This window comes from Salvelinus alpinus, chromosome 29 (genome assembly GCF_045679555.1).
Source record: "Salvelinus alpinus chromosome 29, SLU_Salpinus.1, whole genome shotgun sequence".
NCBI lineage: Eukaryota > Metazoa > Chordata > Actinopteri > Salmoniformes > Salmonidae > Salvelinus > Salvelinus alpinus.
The window spans coordinates 11,766,454-11,789,269 of NC_092114.1; the positions used below are offsets into that span (position 1 = coordinate 11,766,454).

At 45.4% G+C, this 22,816-nt stretch overlaps 1 protein-coding gene and 1 long non-coding RNA gene across 2 annotated transcripts; both read right to left on the reverse strand.

The window, feature by feature from the left end:
* Positions 1-1,266: 1,266 nt before the first annotated feature.
* Positions 1,267-1,752, reverse strand: LOC139558936 (uncharacterized). The gene is made up of 2 exons (XR_011671665.1): positions 1,686-1,752; positions 1,267-1,652 (listed from the first exon to the last, which is right to left on the reverse strand). It is a non-coding gene; the product is annotated as an uncharacterized lncRNA (long non-coding RNA).
* A 149-nt stretch (positions 1,753-1,901) lies between these two features.
* On the reverse strand, positions 1,902-18,444 carry nup42 (nucleoporin 42). Its single transcript, XM_071374449.1, has 7 exons — positions 18,168-18,444; positions 10,438-10,741; positions 10,161-10,249; positions 7,853-7,929; positions 4,732-4,818; positions 4,522-4,624; positions 1,902-2,494 (listed from the first exon to the last, which is right to left on the reverse strand). The coding sequence occupies exons 1-7, from the start codon at positions 18,310-18,312 to the stop codon at positions 2,001-2,003; spliced, it is 1,299 nt and encodes a 432-aa protein (XP_071230550.1). The 5' UTR covers positions 18,313-18,444; the 3' UTR covers positions 1,902-2,000.
* Positions 18,445-22,816: the final 4,372 nt, after the last annotated feature.

Below are 22,816 nucleotides of genomic sequence, written 5' to 3' on the forward strand. Positions count from 1 at the left end.
CCATGAAACCGCTCGCAAATGGTGTGAGCATTTTATAAATGGTGTTTTCCCCACAAATTGATTTTTTTTGGAACTTGCGTGTGTATGCTTACCACTGCGGGCACATTGCTGCGCGTAGAAATAATAGTTGCTCGACATTGTGATCTATTCAGCCTTTTTCATTTATATGGCGTATACCTCCGCTACACTACTTTTATACTCATCGTGGAGATTAAGTGAGTATACGCAGAATCCAGTATATAAACAAATACGATACAATATATGTATGTAAATGGTGTATATGGCCAGTATGTGAATAGAAAAGGTGTGTATTTGCAGTAGTTATACAAGGATGGGCCATGACGAGTCCAATCAGAGAGCCTCATTCATGGTGGCTCTCTGGTACAGTGTGAATTGTATAGGACCAACGATAAAATAATTTATATGTTGAAAGATAATGATTAAATAATTCCACTCTGAAACCATATAATTGTATGAAATTGATTAGAATCATAAAACTATAATCTGATGATGTGTGTAGTTTTAGTCAGAATTAGAACAAGGACCTTTTGTTCCTTTTTAGTATGTAAGTGTAACAGTTAAACTTTACTCCGTCCCGGGCGCGAACCAGGGACCCTCTGCACACATCGACCACAGTCACCCACGAAGCATCGCTCCACAAAAGCCGCGGCCCTTGGAGAGCAAGGGGAACCACTACTTCAAGGTCTCAGAGCAAGTGACGTCACCGATTGAAAGGCTATTAGCGCGCACCACCGCTAACTAGCTAGCCATTTCACATCCGTTACATAAGCAGGGTGCAAGTGTGAAACAAATGATAAGAGGAGCTATCGACAGACGAGCTGGACTACTGTGTTCCTTACAGGACATTCTGTCTCCACCCGTGGAGGGGAGAAACTGTTAGGCTGGCAGAACATGATGAAACATGTTGCAGATTAAACAATGTATCTGTGTAGTGGAAAAACCACAAGACTGTCTGAGCAAGGCGTAGCTTAAGATTTGAACTTGTATGTATGTGCGTAGGATACATACTGTTTGTGTGTGAAGGTTTGTACGTAAGGAGCCAGTATAAAATGGATGTTTTTGTATTTGGACTTCAGAACGTTCTCGTGAATAAACACTTTGATTTTTGTAAACTGGGACTCTTGTCTGCTTCGTTCAACCAGAATCTTATAAACTCTGGGTTGCAGACTGAGTAGATTAATTGAAGTTTATGAACATTGATAAAGAAAATTCTCATAACAACCAATAAGAAAACACTTTGTCTGCTACTGTACACATGTTTTATGTTCAGATGAAATCATAAAACGGTTTTAATTTAATGGACGACAGAACAAAGTATTGTTTATACAATATACACCTGGGGGGGGACATGAGATGAAAGCAAACAAAACAGCCCATAATTTGGTTCAAAGCAAACATGCCACCAACCATAATTAAAACACACTTATTTACATTTTAAAATAGCAAAACAGTAGCCTATTTTAGTTCCTGGTACAGTCAGACCACCAGTAGTGTGTTGTGTGTCTTACATTCTGCTCCCCCCCTTTAATTTTAAAAGGAAAACGTTTCAACTAAATGACATGGCACTATTACCAGGAACACCATCTTGGTTGAAACATGACATCATTTAGAATGAGATGGGATCAGACCACCTGCATAATAACAGGGGTGGGGAATCAGACAACCTGCATATTAGCATATTAACAGGGGGGGGGTTGAGTGGTGGGATCAGACAACCTGCATATTAACAGGGGGGGGGGGGGGGGGGGTTGAGTGGTGGGATCAGACCACCAGCATATTAACGGGGGGGGGGGGGGGGGGGGGTTTGAGTGGTGGGATCAGACAACCTGCATATTAACAGGGGGGGGGGGGGGGTTGAGTGGTGGGATCAGACCACCAGCATATTAACGGGGGGGGGGGGGGGGGTTTGAGTGGTTCCATGGTGGGATCAGACCACCAGCATATTAACAGGGGGGGGTTTGAGTGGTTCCATGGTGGGATCAGACCACCAGCATATTAACAGGGGGGGGTTTGAGTGGTATCTGTCCCAGGGTGAACCTCTTCCCTCCAAACTCCTTCAGCTCCTCGTCACTCAGCTGGCTCTGGGGGGTGAAGAGACTGTCTGCTGGGGCCATAACCCCGAACCCTCCACTCGCCTGTCCAAAACCACTTGCAGCCACTGGCGCTGCACTCCCGAAGCCACTCCCTCCAAATGCTCCTCCTCCACCAGTGGTCGTCGAGGCGAAGCTAAACCCGGACGCAGAGGCAGGAGCTCCGAAACCGGCTGTAGTTGGCTCCTTGTTGGCAGCAGGGGTGGAAAAGGAGAAACCTGTTGCCGACGGAACAGTGGTGGCCATAGAGCCAATCCCAGTGGGGGCTGGTGCGACGGCTGCCGCAGGACTACCGAAACCAGAAGCTGCACCTGGTCCAGCAAAGCTGAAATTACTGGCACCTGTGGTGTCCTGGACTGGGGCCTGGGCCGGCACTCCGAAACCTGAGGAGAGGAAGGAGAGTCCAGTTTGAAAGAAGTAGCAGATATATAAACTCAGCTAAAAAAGAAACGTCCTCTCACTGTCAACTGCGTTAATTTTCAGCAAACTTAACATGTGTAAATATTTGTATGAACATAAGATTCAACAACTGAGACAAAAACTGAACAAGTTCCACAGACATGTGACTAACAGAAATGGAATAATGTGTCCCTGAACAAAGGGGGGGGGGGGTCAAAATCAAAAGTAACAGTCAGTATCTGGTGTGGCCACCAGCTGTATTAAGTACTGCAGTGCATCTCCTCCTCATGGACTGAACCAGATCTGCCAGTTCTTGCTGTGAGATGTTACCCCACTCTTCCACCAAGGCACCTGCAAGTTCCCGGACATTTCTGGGGGGAATGGCCCTAGCCCTCACCCTCCAATCCAACAGATCCCAGACGTGCTCAATGGGATTGAGATCCGGGCTCTTCGCTGGCCACGGCAGAACACTGACATTCCTGTCTTGCAGGAAATCACACACAGAACAAGCAGTATGGCTGGTGGCATTGTCTTGCTGGAGGGTCATGTCAGGATGAGCTTGCAGGAAGGGTACCACATGAGGGAGGAGGATGTCTTCCCTGTAACGCACAGCGTTGAGATTGCCTGCAATGACAACAAGCTCAGTCCGATGATGCTGTGACATACCGCCCCAGACCATGACGGACCCTCCATCTCCAAATCGATTCCGCTCCAGAGTACAAGCCTCGGTGAAACGCTCATTCTTTTGATGATAAATGCGAATCCGACCATCACCCCTGGTGAGACAAAACCGTGACTCGTCATTGAAGAGCACTTTTTGCCAGTCCCGTCTGGACCAGCGACAGTGGGTTTGTGCCCATAGGTGACGTTGTTGCTGGTGATGTCTGGTGAGGACCTGCCTTACAACAGGCCTACAAGCCCTCAGTCCAGCCTCTCTCAGCCTATTGCGGACAGTCTGAGCACTGATGGAGGGATTGTGCGTTCCTGGTGTAACTCGGCAGTTGTTGCCATCCTGTACCTGTCCCGCAGGTGTGATGTACCGATCCTGTGCAGGTGTTGTTACACGTGGTCTGCCACAGAGGACGATCAGCTGTCCCATCTTGTTTCCCTGTAGCGCTGTCTTAGGCGTCTTACAGTACGGACATTGCAATTTATTGCCCTGGCCACATCTGCAGTCCTCATGCCTCCTTGCAGCATGCCTAAGGCATGTTCACGCAGATGAGCAGGGACCCTGGGCATCTTTCTTTTGGTGTTTTTCAGAGTCAGTAGAAAGGCCTCTTTAGTGTCCTAAGTTTTCATAACTGTGACCTTAATTGCCTACCGTCTGTAAGCTGTTAGTGTCTTAACGACCGTTCCACAGGTGGATGTTCATTAATTGTTTATGGTTCATTGAACAAGCATGGGAAACAGCGTTTAAACCCCTTTACAATGAAGATCTGTGAAGTTATTTGGATTTTTACAAATTGTCTTTGAAAGACAGGGTCCTGAAAAAGGGACGTTTTTTGTTGTTGTTGCTGAGTTTACATCATCCTACTGTCCTCCTACTGTCCTCCTGTCCTTCCTGGATTTACATCATCCTACTGTCCTCCTATCCCTCAGGCACAAACATTGGCACTCTCTCATGGAAACCTTATGTTCAACATAGGAATGAAGAGGATTAGAAACGCAAGTAAATATTTAAAGGACAACTGCATGTCCCACTAACATAGGAGTTACAGAGGGACTTAGCCAGTCAACATAGGAGTTACAGAGGGACTTAGCCAGTCAACATAGGAGTTACAGAGGGACTTAGCCAGTCAACATAGGAGTTACAGAGGGACTTAGCCAGTCAACATAGGAGTTACAGAGGGACTTAGCCAGTCAACATAGGAGTTACAGAGGGACTTAGCCAGTCAACATAGGAGTTACAGAGGGACTTAGCCAGTCAACATAGGAGTTACAGAGAGCCTCCATGTCTGTATTCCATTTGTATTGTATTCCTATGAAGAACACAGGCTACAGTAAATCTTACCCGTTCCAAAGCCAGATGGTGCCGAGGACCCAAAGCCGGTCACTGGTGTCGACCCAAAACCTCCAGACGCTGCCTGTGGTGCTGGGTTGTCCAGCTCTGCAAGCTGGGAGAGACGAGAGGGTATTACTCACCTTGTACGTAATAAGGCTTTCTATTTGTCTTGTCGTATTACTACAGAAAGTAGTGTGTGTGTGTGTGTGTGTGTGTTACCATAGCGACTCTGGTGTTGCCGCTCATAGCCCTCAGCTCCTGGACTCTGCTTCTCCATTGGTTGACCAGCTGATTGATGACGTTAACCTACAGACACAAGGCTGCTGTCAGTATTGATTAATGACGTTAACCTACAGACACAAGGAATGCTGCTGTCAGTATTGATTAATGACGTTAGCCTACAGACACAAGGCTGCTGTCAGTATTGATTAATGACGTTAGCCTACAGACACAAGGCTGCTGTCAGTATTGATTAATGACGTTAGCCTACAGACACAAGGAATGCTGCTGTCAGTATTGATTAATGACGTTAACCTACAGACACAAGGAATGCTGCTCTCAGTATTGATTAATGACGTTAACCTACAGACACAAGGCAGGCTGCTGTCAGTATTGATTGAAATTCATTTCTCAGTAAAAAAGACACACAGAAATATATATGTAATGTAGTGCTCTCTGGAATCACTGTTGGGAACAAGGAACTAAACCCCCTAAACTTCTCACTGGGAGCTGCACTGCGGCTTCTCCAGCCTCTCCTACATAATGTGTAACCTCTCTCCCCTCTGCTCCAGCCTCTCCTACATAATGTGTAACCTCTCTCCCCTCTGCTCCAGCCTCTCCTACATGATGTGTAACCTCTCTCCCCTCTGCTCCAGCCTCTCCTACATAATGTGTAACCTCTCTCCCCTCTGCTCCAGCCTCTCCTACATAATGTGTGACCTCTCTCCCCTCTGCTCCAGCCTCTCCTACATAATGTGTGAACTCTCTCCCCCCTCTGCTCCAGCCTCTCCTACATAATGTGTGAACTCTCTCCCCTCTGCTCCAGCCTCTCCTACAGAATGTGTGAACTCTCTCCCCTCTGCTCCAGCCTCTCCTACATAATGTGTGAACTCTCTCCCCTCTGCTCCAGCCTCTCCTACATGATGTGCGAACTCTCTCCCCCCTCTGCTCCAGCCTCTCCTACATGATGTGCGAACTCTCTCCCCCCTCTGCTCCAGCCTCTCCTACATGATGTGTGAACTCTCCCCTCTGCTCCAGCCTCTCCTACATAATGTGTGAACTCTCTCCCCCCTCTGCTCCAGCCTCTCCTACATAATGTGTGAACTCTCTCCCCCCTCTGCTCCAGCCTCTCCTACATAATGTGTGAACTCTCTCCCCTCTGCTCCAGCCTCTCCTACATAATGTGTGAACTCTCTCCCCCCTCTGCTCCAGCCTCTCCTACATAATGTGTAATCTCTCTCCCCTCTGCTCCAGCCTCTCCTACATGATGTGTGAACTCTCCCCTCTGCTCCAGCCTCTCCTACATAATGTGTGAACTCTCCCCTCTGCTCCAGCCTCTCCTACATAATGTGTGAACTCCCCCCTCTGCTCCAGCCTCTCCTACATAATGTGTGAACTCTCCCCTCTGCTCCAGCCTCTCCTACATGATGTGTGAACTCTCTCCCCCCTCTGCTCCAGCCTCTCCTACATAATGTGTAACCTCTCTCCCCCCTCTGCTCCAGCCTCTCCTACATGATGTGTGAACTCTCTCCCCCCTCTGCTCCAGCCTCTCCTACATAATGTGTAACCTCTCTCCCCCCTCTGCTCCAGCCTCTCCTACATGATGTGTGAACTCTCTCCCCTCTGCTCCAGCCTCTCCTACATAATGTGTGAACTCTCTCCCCCCTCTGCTCCAGCCTCTCCTACATGATGTGTAACCTCTCTCCCCTCTGCTCCAGCCTCTCCTACATAATGTGTGAACTCTCTCCCCTCTGCTCCAGCCTCTCCTACATAATGTGTGAACTCTCTCCCCTCTGCTCCAGCCTCTCCTACATAATGTGTGAACTCTCTCCCCCCTCTGCTCCAGCCTCTCCTACATAATGTGTAACCTCTCTCCCCCCTCTGCTCCAGCCTCTCCTACAGAATGTGTAACCTCTCTCCCCTCTGCTCCAGCCTCTCCTACAGAATGTGTGAACTCTCTCCCCCCTCTGCTCCAGCCTCTCCTACATAATGTGTAACCTCTCTCCCCTCTGCTCCAGCCTCTCCTACATAATGTGTGAACTCTCTCCCCTCTGCTCCAGCCTCTCCTACATAATGTGTAACCTCTCTCCCCCCTCTGCTCCAGCCTCTCCTACATGATGTGTGACCTCTCCCCCCTCTGCTCCAGCCTCTCCTACATAATGTGTAACCTCTCTCCCCTCTGCTCCAGCCTCTCCTACATAATGTGTGACCTCTCTCCCCTCTGCTCCAGCCTCTCCTACATAATGTGTAACCTCTCTCCCCTCTGCTCCAGCCTCTCCTACATAATGTGTAACCTCTCCCCCCTCTGCTCCAGCCTCTCCTACATAATGTGTAACCTCTCTCCCCCTCTTCTCCAGCCTCTCCTACATAATGTGTAACCTCTCTCCCCCCTCTTCTCCAGCCTCTCCTACATAATGTGTAACCTCTCTCCCCTCTGTACCAGCCTCTCCTACATAATGTGTAACCTCTCTCCCCTCTGCTCCAGCCTCTCCTACATAATGTGTGAACTCTCTCCCCCCTCTGCTCCAGCCTCTCCTACATAATGTGTGAACTCTCTCCCCCCTCTGCTCCAGCCTCTCCTACATGATGTGTGACCTCTCCCCCCTCTGCTCCAGCCTCTCCTACATAATGTGTAACCTCTCTCCCCCCTCTGCTCCAGCCTCTCCTACATAATGTGTAACCTCTCTCCCCTCTGCTCCAGCCTCTCCTACATAATGTGTAACCTCTCTCCCCTCTGCTCCAGCCTCTCCTACATAATGTGTGAACTCTCTCCCCTCTGCTCCAGCCTCTCCTACATAATGTGTGAACTCTCTCCCCTCTGCTCCAGCCTCTCCTACATAATGTGTAACCTCTCTCCCCTCTGCTCCAGCCTCTCCTACATAATGTGTAACCTCTCTCCCCTCTGCTCCAGCCTCTCCTACATAATGTGTAACCTCTCTCCCCTCTGCTCCAGCCTCTCCTACATGATGTGTGTATATCAGAGGGGTTGGTTAAAAGCAGAAGACAAATGTCTGTCTCATATGTATCAATAAAGTTTTCATGACATTGAATCCCAGTGCAGATGGCTTCATGTTATACTGTTTTTATGCAGATTAGGGGATATGCATGTGATTCTACTCACATATCCCTGCAGGTCTCCTGTTGGCTTGGTGTTGTAGTACTCCAGTCTCAGCTCCTCTGGAGAGAGCTCTGTAAACCCTGCACAGGGGAGAAGAAGAGAGCTCTGTAAACCCTGCACAGAGGAGGAGAGAGCTCTGTAAACCCTGCACAGAGGAGAAGAAGAGAGCTCTGTAAACCCTGCACAGAGGAGGAGAGAGCTCTGTAAACCCTGCACAGAGGAGGAGAGAGCTCTGTAAACCCTGCACAGAGGAGAAGAAGAGAGCTCTGTAAACCCTGCACAGAGGAGGAGAGAGCTCTGTAAACCCTGCACAGAGAAGAAGAAGAGAGCTCTGTAAACCCTGCACAGAGGAGGAGAGAGCTCTGTAAACCCTGCACAGAGAAGAAGAAGAGAGCTCTGTAAACCCTGCACAGAGGAGGAGAGAGCTCTGTAAACCCTGCACAGAGAAGAAGAAGAAGAGAGCTCTGTAAACCCTGCACAGAGGAGAGAGCTCTGTAAACCCTGCACAGAGGAGAGAGCTCTGTAAACCCTGCACAGAGGAGAAGAAGAGAGCTCTGTAAACCCTGCACAGAGGAGAGAGCTCTGTAAACCCTGCACAGAGGAGAAGAAGAGAGCTCTGTAAACCCTGCACAGAGGAGAATAAGAGAGCTCTGTAAACCCTGCACAGAGGAGAATAAGAGAGCTCTGTAAACCCTGCACAGAGAAGAAGAAGAGAGCTCTGTAAACCCTGCACAGAGAAGAAGAGAGCTCTGTAAACCCTGCACAGAGGAAGAAGAGAGCTCTGTAAACCCTGCACAGAGGAGAAGAAGAGAGCTCTGTAAACCCTGCACAGAGGAGAATAAGAGAGCTCTGTAAACCCTGCACAGAGGAGGAGAGAGCTCTGTAAACCCTGCACAGAGGAGGAGAGAGCTCTGTAAACCCTGCACAGAGGAGAATAAGAGAGCTCTGTAAACCCTGCACAGAGAAGAAGAGAGCTCTGTAAACCCTGCACAGAGAAGAAGAAGAGAGCTCTGTAAACCCTGCACAGAGGAAGAAGAGAGCTCTGTAAACCCTGCACAGAGGAGAAGAAGAGAGCTCTGTAAACCCTGCACAGAGGAGAAGAGAGCTCTGTAAACCCTGCACAGAGGAGACCAGGTTCAATGCTGTCCACATCCATTCAATATACTGGAGTTAACATCACAGCCAATCTAATATAGCCTACTACTACTACTACTGTTACTACTGCTGCTGCTACTACTACTACTACATATTACTACTACTACTGTTACTACTACTGTTACTACTACTACTGTTACTACTACTACTGTTACTACTACTACTACTACTGTTACTACTACTACTACTACTGTTACTACTACTACTACTACTGTTACTACTACTACTACTACTGTTTACTACTACTACTACTACTGTTACTACTACTACTACTGTTACTACTACTACTACTGTTACTACTACTACTACTACCGCTACTACTACTTCTGCTACTACTGCTACTGCTACTACTGCTACTACTGCTGTTACTACTACTGTTACTACTACTACTACTACTACTGTTACTACTACTACTACTACTGTTACTACTACTACTACTACTGTTACTACTACTACTACTACTGTTACTACTACTACTACTACTACTGTTACTACTACTACTACTGTTACTACTACTACTACTGTTACTACTACTACTACTACTGCTACTACTGCTACTGCTACTACTGCTACTGCTACTACTGCTACTACTGCTGTTACTACTACTGTTACTACTACTACTACTACTACTACTACTACTACTACATCGAGATCTATCCAAGATGTTCCTTCCATCCCAACTGAGGTAACGGTTAACCAACTGTGTTGTTATTGATTTCATTTAACCAGGTAGGCAATTTAGCAAATTAACACTGGAGTGATAGATGTGCAGATGATGATGTGCAAGTAGAAATACTGGTGTGCAAAAGAGCAAAACAGTAAATAAAAACAATATGGGGATGAGGTAGGTAGTTGGATGGGCTATTTACAGATGGACTGTGTACAGCTGCAGCGATCGGTAAGCTGCTCTGACAGCTGATGCTTAAAGTTAGAGAGGGAGATATGAGTCTCCAGCTTCATCGATTTTTGCAATTCGTTCCAGTCATTGGCAGCAGAGAAGTGGAAGGAGAGGCGGCCAAAGTAGGTGTTGGCTTTGGGGATGACCGGTGAGATATACCTGCTGGAGCGCGTGCTACGGCCCCATGTGCGAGTGTGTGATAGTGACAAACTAACCAGACCATCCTATAGTGGGACAGACCAAAGCTGTTTCTCTTACCTGAGATGGTTGCTTTGAGGACAGAGTAACAGGAGAAAAGCCACTGTCCTGAAGTCTCCCAGATCTCCATGTCTTTCTGGATGGTCTCCCTGGTGGAGGAGACAAGACATTCTGATAACTGACCATTACATTTACAGACTACTTTGTCAGGGACTAAATTATATATGTGTGTGTGTATATGTGTCTTTGTGTGTTTGTTTGTGTGTGTGTGTGTGTGTGTATCAATTCTGAATCCCATTGAGAAAATTGTTCCCACCCAAGCAATCAATGGACTTACAAGTGTTTTTCATTGTCTTCCCCTTCTCCTCTCCCACCTTTGTCGAAGCTGCTTTGAGTGTTTAAGGCAGAAAATCTGTTTTGGTTTGGAGAGGAGGCTGCGAAACTGAAGTTGGAGCTCTGGGCTTGGCTGTCCCTTCCTCCTCCTCCTGGACCCCAGTTGTTACCACCACCTCCCCCTCCTCCTCTTCCTCCCCCTCTGCCCCAGTCATCCCCACCCTGCTGGGAGGAGAAGGATGACGGCTGGACGTAGTTTCCTCCTCCAGACCTCTGAGCTGGGTTCACCCACACTCTGTTCCCAAACCCTGAAAAACAGGACATTCATAGATTTGACTAGCCTTATATTGGACGGGAGAAATGTGTTTCTAGGCTGCAATGACATGATGACCCACTTTCAATTCATTAGCTTGAATAGACCATCTGTTTCTGTTATAGCCAACGAATTTGTTGTTTTACTTCCCAGAACCTTTGCTGAAGGTTTACTGCAAGAGTAATCTCGGCAGCCCAGAGCCAATCCTTGCCCGAAGGTTTTACAGCCCAGAGCCAATCCTTGCCCGAAGGTTTTACAGCCCAGAGCCAATCCTTGCCCGAAGGTTTTACAGCCCAGAGCCAATCCTTTCCCGAAGGTTTTACAGCCCAGAGCCAATCCTTGCCCGAAGGTTTTACAGCCCAGAGCCAAACCTTGCCCGAAGGTTTTACAGCCCAGAGCCAAACCTTGCCCGAAGGTTTTACAGCCCAGAGCCAAACCTTGCCCGAAGGTTTACAGCCCAGAGCCAAACCTTGCCCGAGGGTTTTACAGCCCAGAGCCAAACCTTGCCCGAGGGTTTTACAGCCCAGAGCCAAACCTTGCCCGAAGGTTTTACAGCCCAGAGCCAAACCTTGCCCGAAGGTTTACAGCCCAGAGCCAATCCTTGCCCGAAGGTTTTACAGCCCAGAGCCCAACCTTGCCCGAAGGTGTACAGCCCAGAGCCAAACCTTGCCTGAAGGTTTACAGCCCAGAGCCAAACCTTGCCCGAAGGTTTACAGCCCAGAGCCCAACCTTGCCCGAAGGTTTTACAGACCAGAGCCAAATCTGTCTGAAGGTTTTACAGCCCAGAGCCAATCCTTGCCCGAAGGTTTACAGCCCAGAGCCAAATCTGTCTGAAGGTTTTACAGCCCAGAGCCAATCCTTGCCCGAAGGTTTTACAGCCCAGAGCCAAATCTGTCTGAAGGTTTTACAGCCCAGAGCCAATTCTTGCCCGAAGGTTTACAGCCCAGAGCCAAATGTGTCTGAAGGTTCTGACCAGCTACTGGATGTGGTTCTGGGGGGAGTCAACGCTTCCTCCTCTGCAATCTGACCAGACATAATAACCCTCCCATTTCGGAATTCAGAACACGGTGCAACCCTGTGAATGGACCAAACAATCACTGATGCAAATAGGTCATAACCACTCTCTTATCTCACGACCATAACATGTTGTAACGGAGGTATCAAGCAGAGACTACTAGAAAGAGAAGTAGCTAGCTACGATAAAAATTAAAACACAAACAAACCTGTTGTAGCTGAGGTTGTGGTTATTAGCGTTATTAGAGTTGGCTTTAGCTAGTGATGGAAAAACAACAGGCTTTCTGATCCCTTTGGGGAATTCACCAAATTGTGCCGAAAAGCGGTTCAATACGCTGAGCTTTTAACACAGTGTACATTAAGAGACATTTCCTGGTCAGGAATAAATATCAGCATGTTTGATGTTTATACAGTGCCTTCGGGAAAGTATTCAGACCCCTTGACTTTTTCCACATTTTGTTACGTTACAGCCTTATTCTAAAATGGATTCAATTTTTTTTAAATCCTCGGCAATCTACAAACAATACCCCATGATAAGTCAAAACAGGTTAAGGAATGTTTTCTAATGTATTAAAAATAAAAACAGATACCTTATTTACATAAGTACTCAGACCCTTTTCTAGGAGACTCGATAATTGACCTTGGGTGCATCCTGTTTCCATTGACCATCCTTGATATGTTTCTAAAACTTGATTGGAGTCCACCTGTGGTAAATTAAATTGATTGTAAATGATTTGGAAAGGCACACACCTGTCTATATAAAAAGGTCCCACAGTTGACAGTACATGTCAGAGCAAAAACCAAGCCATGAGGTCAAAGTAATTGTCCATAGAGCTCGAGACTGGATTGTGCCTTCCAGAAGGACAACCATCTCTGCAGCACTCCACCAAATCAGGCCTTTATGGTAGACTGGCCAGAAGGAAGCCACTCCTCTGTAAAAGGCACATGACAGCCCACTTGGAGTTTGCCAAAAGGCACCTAAAGGACTCTCAGACCATGAGAAACAAGATTCTCTGGTCTGATGAAACCAACATTGAACTCTTTGGCCTGAATGTCAAGATTCACTTCTGGAGAAAACTTGGCACCATCCCTACAGTAAAGCATGGCGGTAGCAGCATCATGCTGTGGGAATGGGACTGGGAGACTAGTCAGGATCGAGGGAAAGATGAACGGAGCAAAGTACAGAGAGATCCTTGATGAAAACCTGCTCCAGAGTGCTCAGAACCTCAGACTGGGGTGAAGGTTTACCCCCCAGCAGGACAACGACCCTAAGCACACAGCCAAGACAACGCAGGAGTGGCTTTGGGAGAAATCTCTGAATGTCCTTGAGTGGCCCAGCCAGAGCCTGGACTTGAACGCGATCTAACATCTCTGGAGAGACCTGAAAATAGCTGTGCAGCAAAGCTCCCCGTCCAACCTGAAAGAGCTTGATTGGATCTGCAGACAAGAATGGGAGAAATTCCTCAAATACAGGTGTCAAGCTTGTAGCGTCATACCCAAGAAGACTCAAGGCTGTAATCGTTGCCAAAGGTTCTTTAAACCTCTACAGGATCGGTGGATCCCCTGCGGGACGGTAGGCTAATGCGATTTGTATTTATTATGGATCCCTATTAGCTGCTGCCACCGCAGAAGCTACTCTTCCTGGGGTCCAGCAAAATTAAGGCTGTTTATACAATTTTAAAACATTACAATACATTCACAGATTTCACAACACACAGTGTGCCTTCAAGCTCACATGAGGTTGTAAGTAACAAGAACATTTCCCAGGACATAGACATATGATGTTGGCAGAAAGATTAACAAGAATTTAAGCTATCTGCACTGTCCAATTTACAGTAGCTATTACAGTGAAAGAATAGCATGCTATTGTTTGAGGAGAGTGCACAGTTATGAATTTGAAAAGTATTAATTAAATTATTAATTAGGCACATTTGGGCAGTCTTGATACAAAATCTGAACAGAAATACAATGGTTCATCGGATCAGTCTAAAACGTTGCACATCCACTGCTGCCATCTAGTGGCCAACATCTAAATTGCGCCTGGGCTGGAATAATACATTATGGCCTTTCTCTTGCATTTCAAAGATTACGGTACAAAAAAAAGATGTTTTTTTCTTTGTATTATCTTTTACCAGATCTAATGTGTTATATTCTCCAACATTCATTTCCACAAACTTCAAATGTTTCCTTTCAAATTATATCAACAATATGCATATCCTTGCTTCAGGTCCTGAGCTACAGGCAGTTAGATTTGGGTATGTCCTTTTAGGTGAAAATTGGGGGAAGGGGGCTTATCCTTAAGAGGTTTTTAACAAAGTACTGAGTAAAGGGTCTGAATACTTATGTAAATGTGATTTCAATTATTATAATTTTTTTAATAAAATAGCAAACATTTAAAAAATCTCAAATTTGTAGGTTGGTGTAGAAAGCACCGGCACCGCGGCAAAATCAGTGGGATCTCGCATTTTTTTTCAACACACGGTTTGAAAAAGCACATAATCAAATGAATCTTCGGAGGCCATTGATGACGTGGTAATGAATCTTCGGAGGTCATTGATGACGTGGTAATGAATCTTCGGAGGCCATTGATGACGTGGTAATGAATCTTCGGAGGTCATTGATGACGTGGTAATGAATCTTCGGAGGCCATTGATGACGTGGTAATGAATCTTCGGAGGCCATTGATGACGTGGTAATGAATCTTCGGAGGCCATTGATGACGTGGTAATGAATCTTCGGAGGCCATTGATGACGTGGTAATGAATCTTCGGAGGTCATTGATGACGTGGTAATGAATCTTCGGAGGCCATTGATGACGTGGTAATGAATCTTCGGAGGCCATTGATGACGTGGTAATGAATCTTCGGAGGCCATTGATGACGTGGTAATGAATCTTCGGAGGCCATTGATGACGTGGTAATGAATCTTCGGAGGCCATTGATGACGTGGTAATGAATCTTCGGAGGCCATTGATGACGTGGTAATGAATCTTCGGAGGCCATTGATGACGTGGTAATGAATCTTCGGAGGCCATTGATGACGTGGTAATGAATCTTCGGAGGCCATTGATGACGTGGTAATGAATCTTCGGAGGTCATTGATGACGTGGTAATGAATCTTCGGAGGTCATTGATGACGTGGTAATGAATCTTCGGAGGTCATTGATGACGTGGTAATGAATCTTCGGAGGCCATTGATGACGTGGTAATGAATCTTCGGAGGTCATTGATGACGTGGTAATGAATCTTCGGAGGCCATTGATGACGTGGTAATGAATCTTCGGAGGTCATTGATGACGTGGTAATGAATCTTCGGAGGTCATTGATGACGTGGTAATGAATCTTCGGAGGTCATTGATGACGTGGTAATGAATCTTCGGAGGTCATTGATGACGTGGTAATGAATCTTCGGAGGTCATTGATGACGTGGTAATGAATCTTCGGAGGTCATTGATGACGTGGTAATGAATCTTCGGAGGTCATTGATGACGTGGTAATGAATCTTCGGAGGTCATTGATGACGTGGTAATGCTACTTTGAAACCATCTATGCTTTGAAACGAGCAACCTAGAATTTTTTTATTTTTTTTTACTAACAAAACATTTACAAAAGACAGTGGCTCCATTGCATGATTTAGGATGTTAAATTTAAAAAACTGAACAGCCAATCGAAACTCATAATTTAAAAAAGATTAGTAATACAATGTAGCCAGTGTTCCCGAAGAAAACTTTACAAAAAATGTTGCGATCTTTCCACCTGCAAAGAAGGTGAAATATCTTGATTTTTTTTTTAAAGAAAGAAACTTACAGCACAAATCGGCTCCTGTCAGTTATGGGATTATGGATTATAATGGTGACGGAACTACATGAGATTGTATTTTGGATTTCGTGGTCGCACACAGGATGTGGGGGCAAGTATGATTCACAAATGTGTAATTTCGCGAGCTTGTATAATGATGTGTGAAAGATTTAACGGTCGTAAACGTTTGAACTTTTGACATTTGAAAACATTCAACAAGAATTGCAAGCATTATTTATCTTCACAATGATTACAAATCCATTTACGAGTATGAACATTCTGCTGTAAATTTTTTAATCTGTACATTGTTCTGTCATTGTTGTCACGTTACCAAGAGATTCGTAAGCTTGTAGAAAGTTTTGTAAATTTGTAACAAGAGATTCACAAGTAAAAATGCGATTCAAATTGCCATCGATAAAATGCAATTTTGTTCATTGTCCGTAGCTTATACCTGCCCATACCATAACCCCACCGTCACCATGGGGCAATCTGTTCACAACGGTGACATCAGCAAAACGCTCGCCCACATAACGCCATACACGTGGACTGTGGTTGTGAGGCTGGTTGGACATAATGCCAAATTCTCTAAACCAACATGGAGGCAGCTTATGGTAGAAAAATGAACATTAAATTCTCAGGTAACAACCCTGGAGGACATTCCTGCAGTCAGCATCCCAATTGCACACTCCCTCGAGACATCTGTGGCATTGTGTTGTGACAAAACTGCACATTTTAAAATAGACTTTTATTGTCCCCAGCACAAGGTGCACCTGCGTAATGATCATGCCATTTAATCAGCTTCTTGATATGACACACTTGTCAGGTGGATGGATTACCTTGACAAAGGAGAAATTATCACAGACAAATTTGTGGACACAATTTTGGAGAAATAAGCTTTTATGTCAATATGGAACATTTCTGGGATATTTTATTTCAGCTCATGAAACATGGGACCAACACATTACATGTTGCGTTTATATTTTTTGTTCAGTATAGATCCCGCATGGATTACGACAGTCCCCTTGTTCTGGTGTAACACAATAGGAAGCAGCCTAATGCCCTGTACCACTTCTTCTCTATAGTCCTCTGCCAGTAAACAATTGTTGCATTGGAACAACCGGTTGATCCACTTTGTCCCGGAAGAGCGTAAATAGAGCTCCTCCACAAAATGCTCCATGTTTCCTCTGAACAGAGAAGCCTCCATGAGAAGAGACATAGCAACCGACTCCAGAGTCAGAGATAAAGACTACTAGGTGTATTGGTTGGGTATCATTTGACATGAGTGTTAGCCTAGCTACTGACTGACTAGGTGTATTGGTTGGGTATCATTTGACATGAGTGTTAGCCTAGCTACTGACTGACTAGATGTGTTGGTTGGGTATCATTTGACATGAGTGTTAGCCTAGCTACTGACTGACAAGATGTATTGTTATTCCTGTTTTTCTTATTGTATTTCAGGTGTAGAGGGAGTCAGACCACTAGAAAGCAACACGCTGCCAGATCACCACAGGACCCTAAAGGTGTTACAGTCAATGATTATGAACTGGATATTGTATATGAATTGCCCATTTACATCAATGACAATAACAAAATTGTTGGATTGTTCAGCAGGGTAAGAGATAAGAATAACAAATAATTAAAGTGCAGCTGTAAATAAAAAATAACGGGGGTATATACAGAGTCAATGTGCGGGGGCACCAGTGTCGAGGTAATTGAGGTGGTGTATACATGTAGGTAGAGTTATTAAAGTGACTATGTATATGTAACAGTCCTCGCCCTAGGGACTCGAACCAGGGACCCTCTGCACACATCAACAACAGTCATCCAGGAAGCATCATTACACATCGCGCCATAAAAGCCGCGGCCCTTGCAGAGCAAGGGGAACAAATACTTCAAGGTCTCAGAGCGAGTGACGTCACCAATTGAAACGCTATTAGCGCGCACCACCGCTAACTAGCTAGCCATTTCACATCGGTTACACATAGATAACATAGTAGAAGAGAGCCATGATTAGCTGTAAATGTCAAATTACAAGTTTGCGACCGTTGTTAAATCTTTCACACATCATGATACAAGCTTGCGAAATTAAATGAACACATTTGCTAATCGTACTTGCAACCACGAAATTCAAATCTCACATCATTTTGTCATCGTTATAATCCGATAGTCAAATGACAGTGTGACGTCAAGTTTAGAACGTCATCATCGCGTAGTATTGTTACGCTTAGAACACACCGACAGTGTCCCTCATGTTGGTACACCAGAATTACATTCATTTCCAATAAAAAACGCTGCGTTTGCCTTGCAGTACGTTCTTTGTGGTGCTTATGTTGGATTTATCGAACGTATGCGTCAACCTGTATGCATAGACGGCTTGACAGAAATGGTAGCAGGAGGTGAATGTTTCACACATATCCAGATGATGCTGCGTACTATTTCGCGCGTTGACAACGCCGGTGTGTTTGAAGCGTTCGTGTGACACAAGCGTCGATTCGTTGTGTGGAATCAGTAGTGTTTAAAAAAAACAACGAAATTAGATCTCCGTTCTCAATCGTTCCATAGCAGAAAAAGACTGGGGTCTACTAGCTACTACAACTAGGTACTCGTTACCTCCTCCCCCGCCTCTGTTGGACTGTTGAGGGGGACGGCTGTTGTACTCTCCACCGTAGCCGCCACCGCCTGCTTTTGGGTGCTCATTCCAACACTTGTCGCCATATCGACACCGGCCTTGCATCCAAAAGTTGCACACTGTCATAGTGTGGCAGGATTTAAAGTTGTCGGTGCGGTGAATGAAACGAAATCCTCTCGTTTCCCACCTATATTTTCAGCACCACATTGTTTTTGTTCAGATTACGCCATTTTGAAAATGTCGCAGGGCTACGACGTCAGTGGGTTTAATACAACAGCGCGACCTTGTGTTTGGTTTTTGTACTGCCACCAGGAAAGTAACTCAATCAACAAAATCATCAGACCATGTAGAAAATATTACAGGAAATAATTACATACCGGTAATAAGGCAATTAAATGATTATATTACCAAAGACTATACAATTTATAGTATTATTGTATTGTATTGTATTGTATTGTACTGTATTGTGTGTGTGTGTGTGTGTGTGTGTGTGTGTGTGTGTGTGTGTGTGTGTGTGTGTGTGTGTGTGTGTGTGTGTCTACATATGGGTGAGTGTCACATGCATGTGGGTGCTCAAATGCTGTAAATAAATAGCCTATGTTTAGAGCATCAAAATGGTCTTGATTGTCAGTGTTGATAGTACAGTTGCTATATAAACTGTTATTTTTAACTGATAGGTGAAAGTATTGCAAGACAGAGAGGAGGGAGTGAAAGAGAGGATGGAGGAAGGGAGTGAAAGAGAGGATGGAGGAAGGAGGGACACAGAATGAGTGTCTGTGGGATTCCTCTCTGCCAACTCCACCGTTTCACCGGTGGTGGCGGAGTCTTTAGGGCCTTTGCCATGACAACACACAACCTGTTGAGGTGCATCTCATGTTCATTTTACCTGGAGGTCTGTGCAGTGTTCACACAGTACCACAGTCATTTCGGTTACTGGCCTAATGCTCTAACCACTAGGCTACCTACCGCCCCCATACAGAGAGAGAGACAGACACACACCACACACACAGTATCGCAAATCACAGGTCACCAATCACATGCACCTGCATACACTGAAACTGTAAGTCCCTTTCCCCATATTGTACAAGAGACACTCCACCCTAATATTCCTGCCAATAGTATGTGTTTTGGTTATTGTTGACAACAAGCCCATGCTAATGTGAGTCTGTCTGCCTGCCTGCTTGTCTGACTGTCTGTCTGCCTGCCTGCCTGCCTGATTGTCTGACTGTCTTCTTGCCTGATTGTCTGACTGTCTACCTGTCTGTCTGCCTGATTGTCTGACTGTCTGTCTGCCTGCCTGATTGTCTGACTGTCTACCTGTCTGCCTGCCTGATTGTCTGACTGTCTTCCTGCCTGATTGTCTGACTGTCTACCTGTCTGTCTGCCTGATTGTCTACCTGTCTGTCTGCCTGCCTGATTGTCTGACTGTCTGTCTGCCTGCCTGTTTGCCATCAACAAAATGCAATTGTTTTCGTTATCCATAGCTTATGCCTGCCCGTACCATAACCCCACCGCCAGCATGGGGCACTCTGTTCACAACGTTGACATCAGCAAACCGATCGCCACCACAGGAGGTTGGTGGAACCTTACATTTGGGAGGACAGGCTCGTGGTAATGACTGGAGCAGAATTAGTTGAACGGTAACAAATACATCAAACACATGGTTTCCATGTGGCTAATGCCGTTCCATTCCATTCCGGATATTATTATAAGCCGTTCTCCCCTCAGCAACCTCCTGTGTCGCCCACACGACGCCATATATGAAGCCATACACGTGGTGTGCGGTTGAGAGGCCAGTTGAACGTCCTGACAAATTCTCTGAAACGACGTTGGAGGCGGCTTATGGTAGTCAGCATGCCAATTGCACACTCTGTCAAAACAAGAGACATCTGTGGCAATGTGTTGTGTGACAAAACTGCACATTTTAGAGTGGTATTTTATTGTCCCCAGCACAAGGTGCACCTGTGTAATGATCATGCTGTTTAATCAGCTTCTTGATATGCCACGCCTGTCAGGTGGATGGATTGTCTTGGCAAAGGAGAAATGCTCACTAACAGGGATGTAAACAAATTTGAAACAAAACAATTGAGAGAAATTAGCTTTTTGTGGGTATGGAACATTTCTGGGTTTTTTACTTCAGCTCGTGAAACACGGGACCAACACTTTACATGTTGCATTTATATATTTGTTCAGTGTAATTACGTTTCGCCCACCGACCATCCACTAAAAATCGGCCCGCGGCTGAATCTAGTTGCCTAACCCTGAGATACGGTATTTATCCCCAGCACAAGGTGCACCTGTATTTATCACTGTAGTAACTACGCTTAACTTCCTTAGTAACTAGGACTGACCTTTGTAACCTTTCTAAAGTGGGTATTGACCTTTCGACCTTATGGATAGTGCATCATCAGTTCCTCTTGTCCTGTTAGTCATCGCATAACTTAAGAGAGCTATTTATAACTTGTCAGAAATGTCCAGATCAACTGGCCCATGTCTCTCCCAAGTGGAGCAGCGGCCTAACGCACTGCGTCTCAGTGTGACAGGTTTCACTACAGACACCCTGGTTCGAATCCAGGCTGTGTCACAACCGGCCGTGATTGGGAGTGCCACAGGTCAACGCACAATTGGCCCAGCGTCGTCCGGGTGTACGCTGTCATTGTAAATAAGAATTTTGTCTTGACTAGTTAAATAAAGGTAAAACACTTTTTTATTTAGGTTTTTAAGCCTGTAGATATTGTTGTAATTCTTTTGTCACTCAAATATCACTTGAATACACATTAGACATGGGGTTTAGGGTTACCTGGCGACATACAGGTTGACATACATAAAGGCACTGTAAACAATAGAGGCACAGCCACAAGGACCAAATTATGTTAAAATTATTCCAGATTATTCTAGAGAGTTTAATTGATTAGTTTATTAAAACGCCACAATGGAATGAAGAAAGCTTTTTATGGAACAAACATTTCAACGGTCACCACAGCAACAGTGAGGTGAAACACTAATTATATCTGTCACATTTTACAAAAACTGGTTTATGCAAGTCAGCGGAAACATAGCTCCTGTTTCACGAGGTAACGTTTTTTTTGCAGGGCCTTACCGTCAGTCTACTTGAGTACCAAGCAGAGACGCACCAGTTCCCATTTTTACAGTCTTTGAAAGGACTTGGGCGGGGATTGAACTCCCAACCTGGCGGCAGACACTCTAACCACAAGTGCATTATGCTGCTGAGGATGTTTGGTGTAACACCATAATATACATTGTGCATTTATACCAACATTATTGTAAACAGTTATTACATTGTAATAACACTGTATCTACCTATCAATATTAAATCACTATGACAACATAATGTATGTTTTAGGTATACTGTGTTGTACATACTTTCAATGATACTTGCAGGTGGAAAATGGCAGAGAGAGTGACTTGGTGGAGTGTATTCATGAGGAGCAATATGACAACAAGTAGTACTTGTAGTCAGTTAAGAACAAATTCTTATTTACAATGACGGCCTACCCCGGCCAAACCCTCCCCTAACACGGATGACTCTGGGCCAATTGTGCGCCGACTTTGTGACTCCTGATCATGGCCGGATATGATACAGCCTGAAATGGCACCCTATTCCCTATATAGTGCACTACTTTAGACCAGGGCCCTATGGCACCCTATTCCCTATTTATTGCACTACTTTAGACCAGGACCCATAGGGCTCATAACATATAGGGAACATATAGGGAATATAGGTGTCACGCCCTGACCTTAGAGAGCATTTTTATTTCTCTATTTGGTTAGGTCGTGGTGTGATTTGGGTGGGCATTCTAGTTTTCTATTTCTTTGTTGGCCGGGTATGGTTCCCAATCAGAGGCAGCTGTCTATCGTTGTCTCTGATTGGGAATCATACTTAGGCAGCCTGTTTTCCACCCTAGTTTGGCGGATCTTGTCTTTGTATAGTTGGTGTTTAGCGCTACAGAGCTTTACATTCGTTTCGTGTTTTTGTTTTGTTTTTTGTATCATTTGAAAATAAAGTAAAATGTATGCCTACCACGCTGCACCTTGGTCTCCTAACAACGGACGTGACAATAGGGAACATATAGGGAATATATATGGAACATATAGGGAATATAGGGATAGGGGGTCATTTGGGACAAAACTATAGTCAGACAGTCATGTGATTGTCAGAGGGGTTGGCTAAAAGCAAGCACACAGATCTGGGACCAGCCTGTGAAATGATAGCTTCACTCTGATGTTAGTCTGACTGGGGTTTAACTGTGAACTGAGATCAAATGACATGTCTGTACTGTGTCATCTCTGGTCTCTATTCTGGGCAGGGGAAAATTGGGAATGCCCCATGGTCTGTGTGCTCCACTTCTCAGGGTTTGGTGTCATCTTTTAACTTCACCACTAGCGAGTAGATGTTCTCTCTGTCTACTGTACATCAGGATCCCTGCAAGTAGGTTACCACTGGCTTCTATAGCCACAAGGTCAAAGTCCACAGCCACAAAGTCAAATTCTACAGCCACAAGGTCAAAGTCCACAGCCACAAAGTCAAATTCTACAGCCACAAAGTCAGAGTCCACAGCCACAAAGTCAAATTCTACAGCCACAAAGTCAGAGTCCACAGCCACAAAGT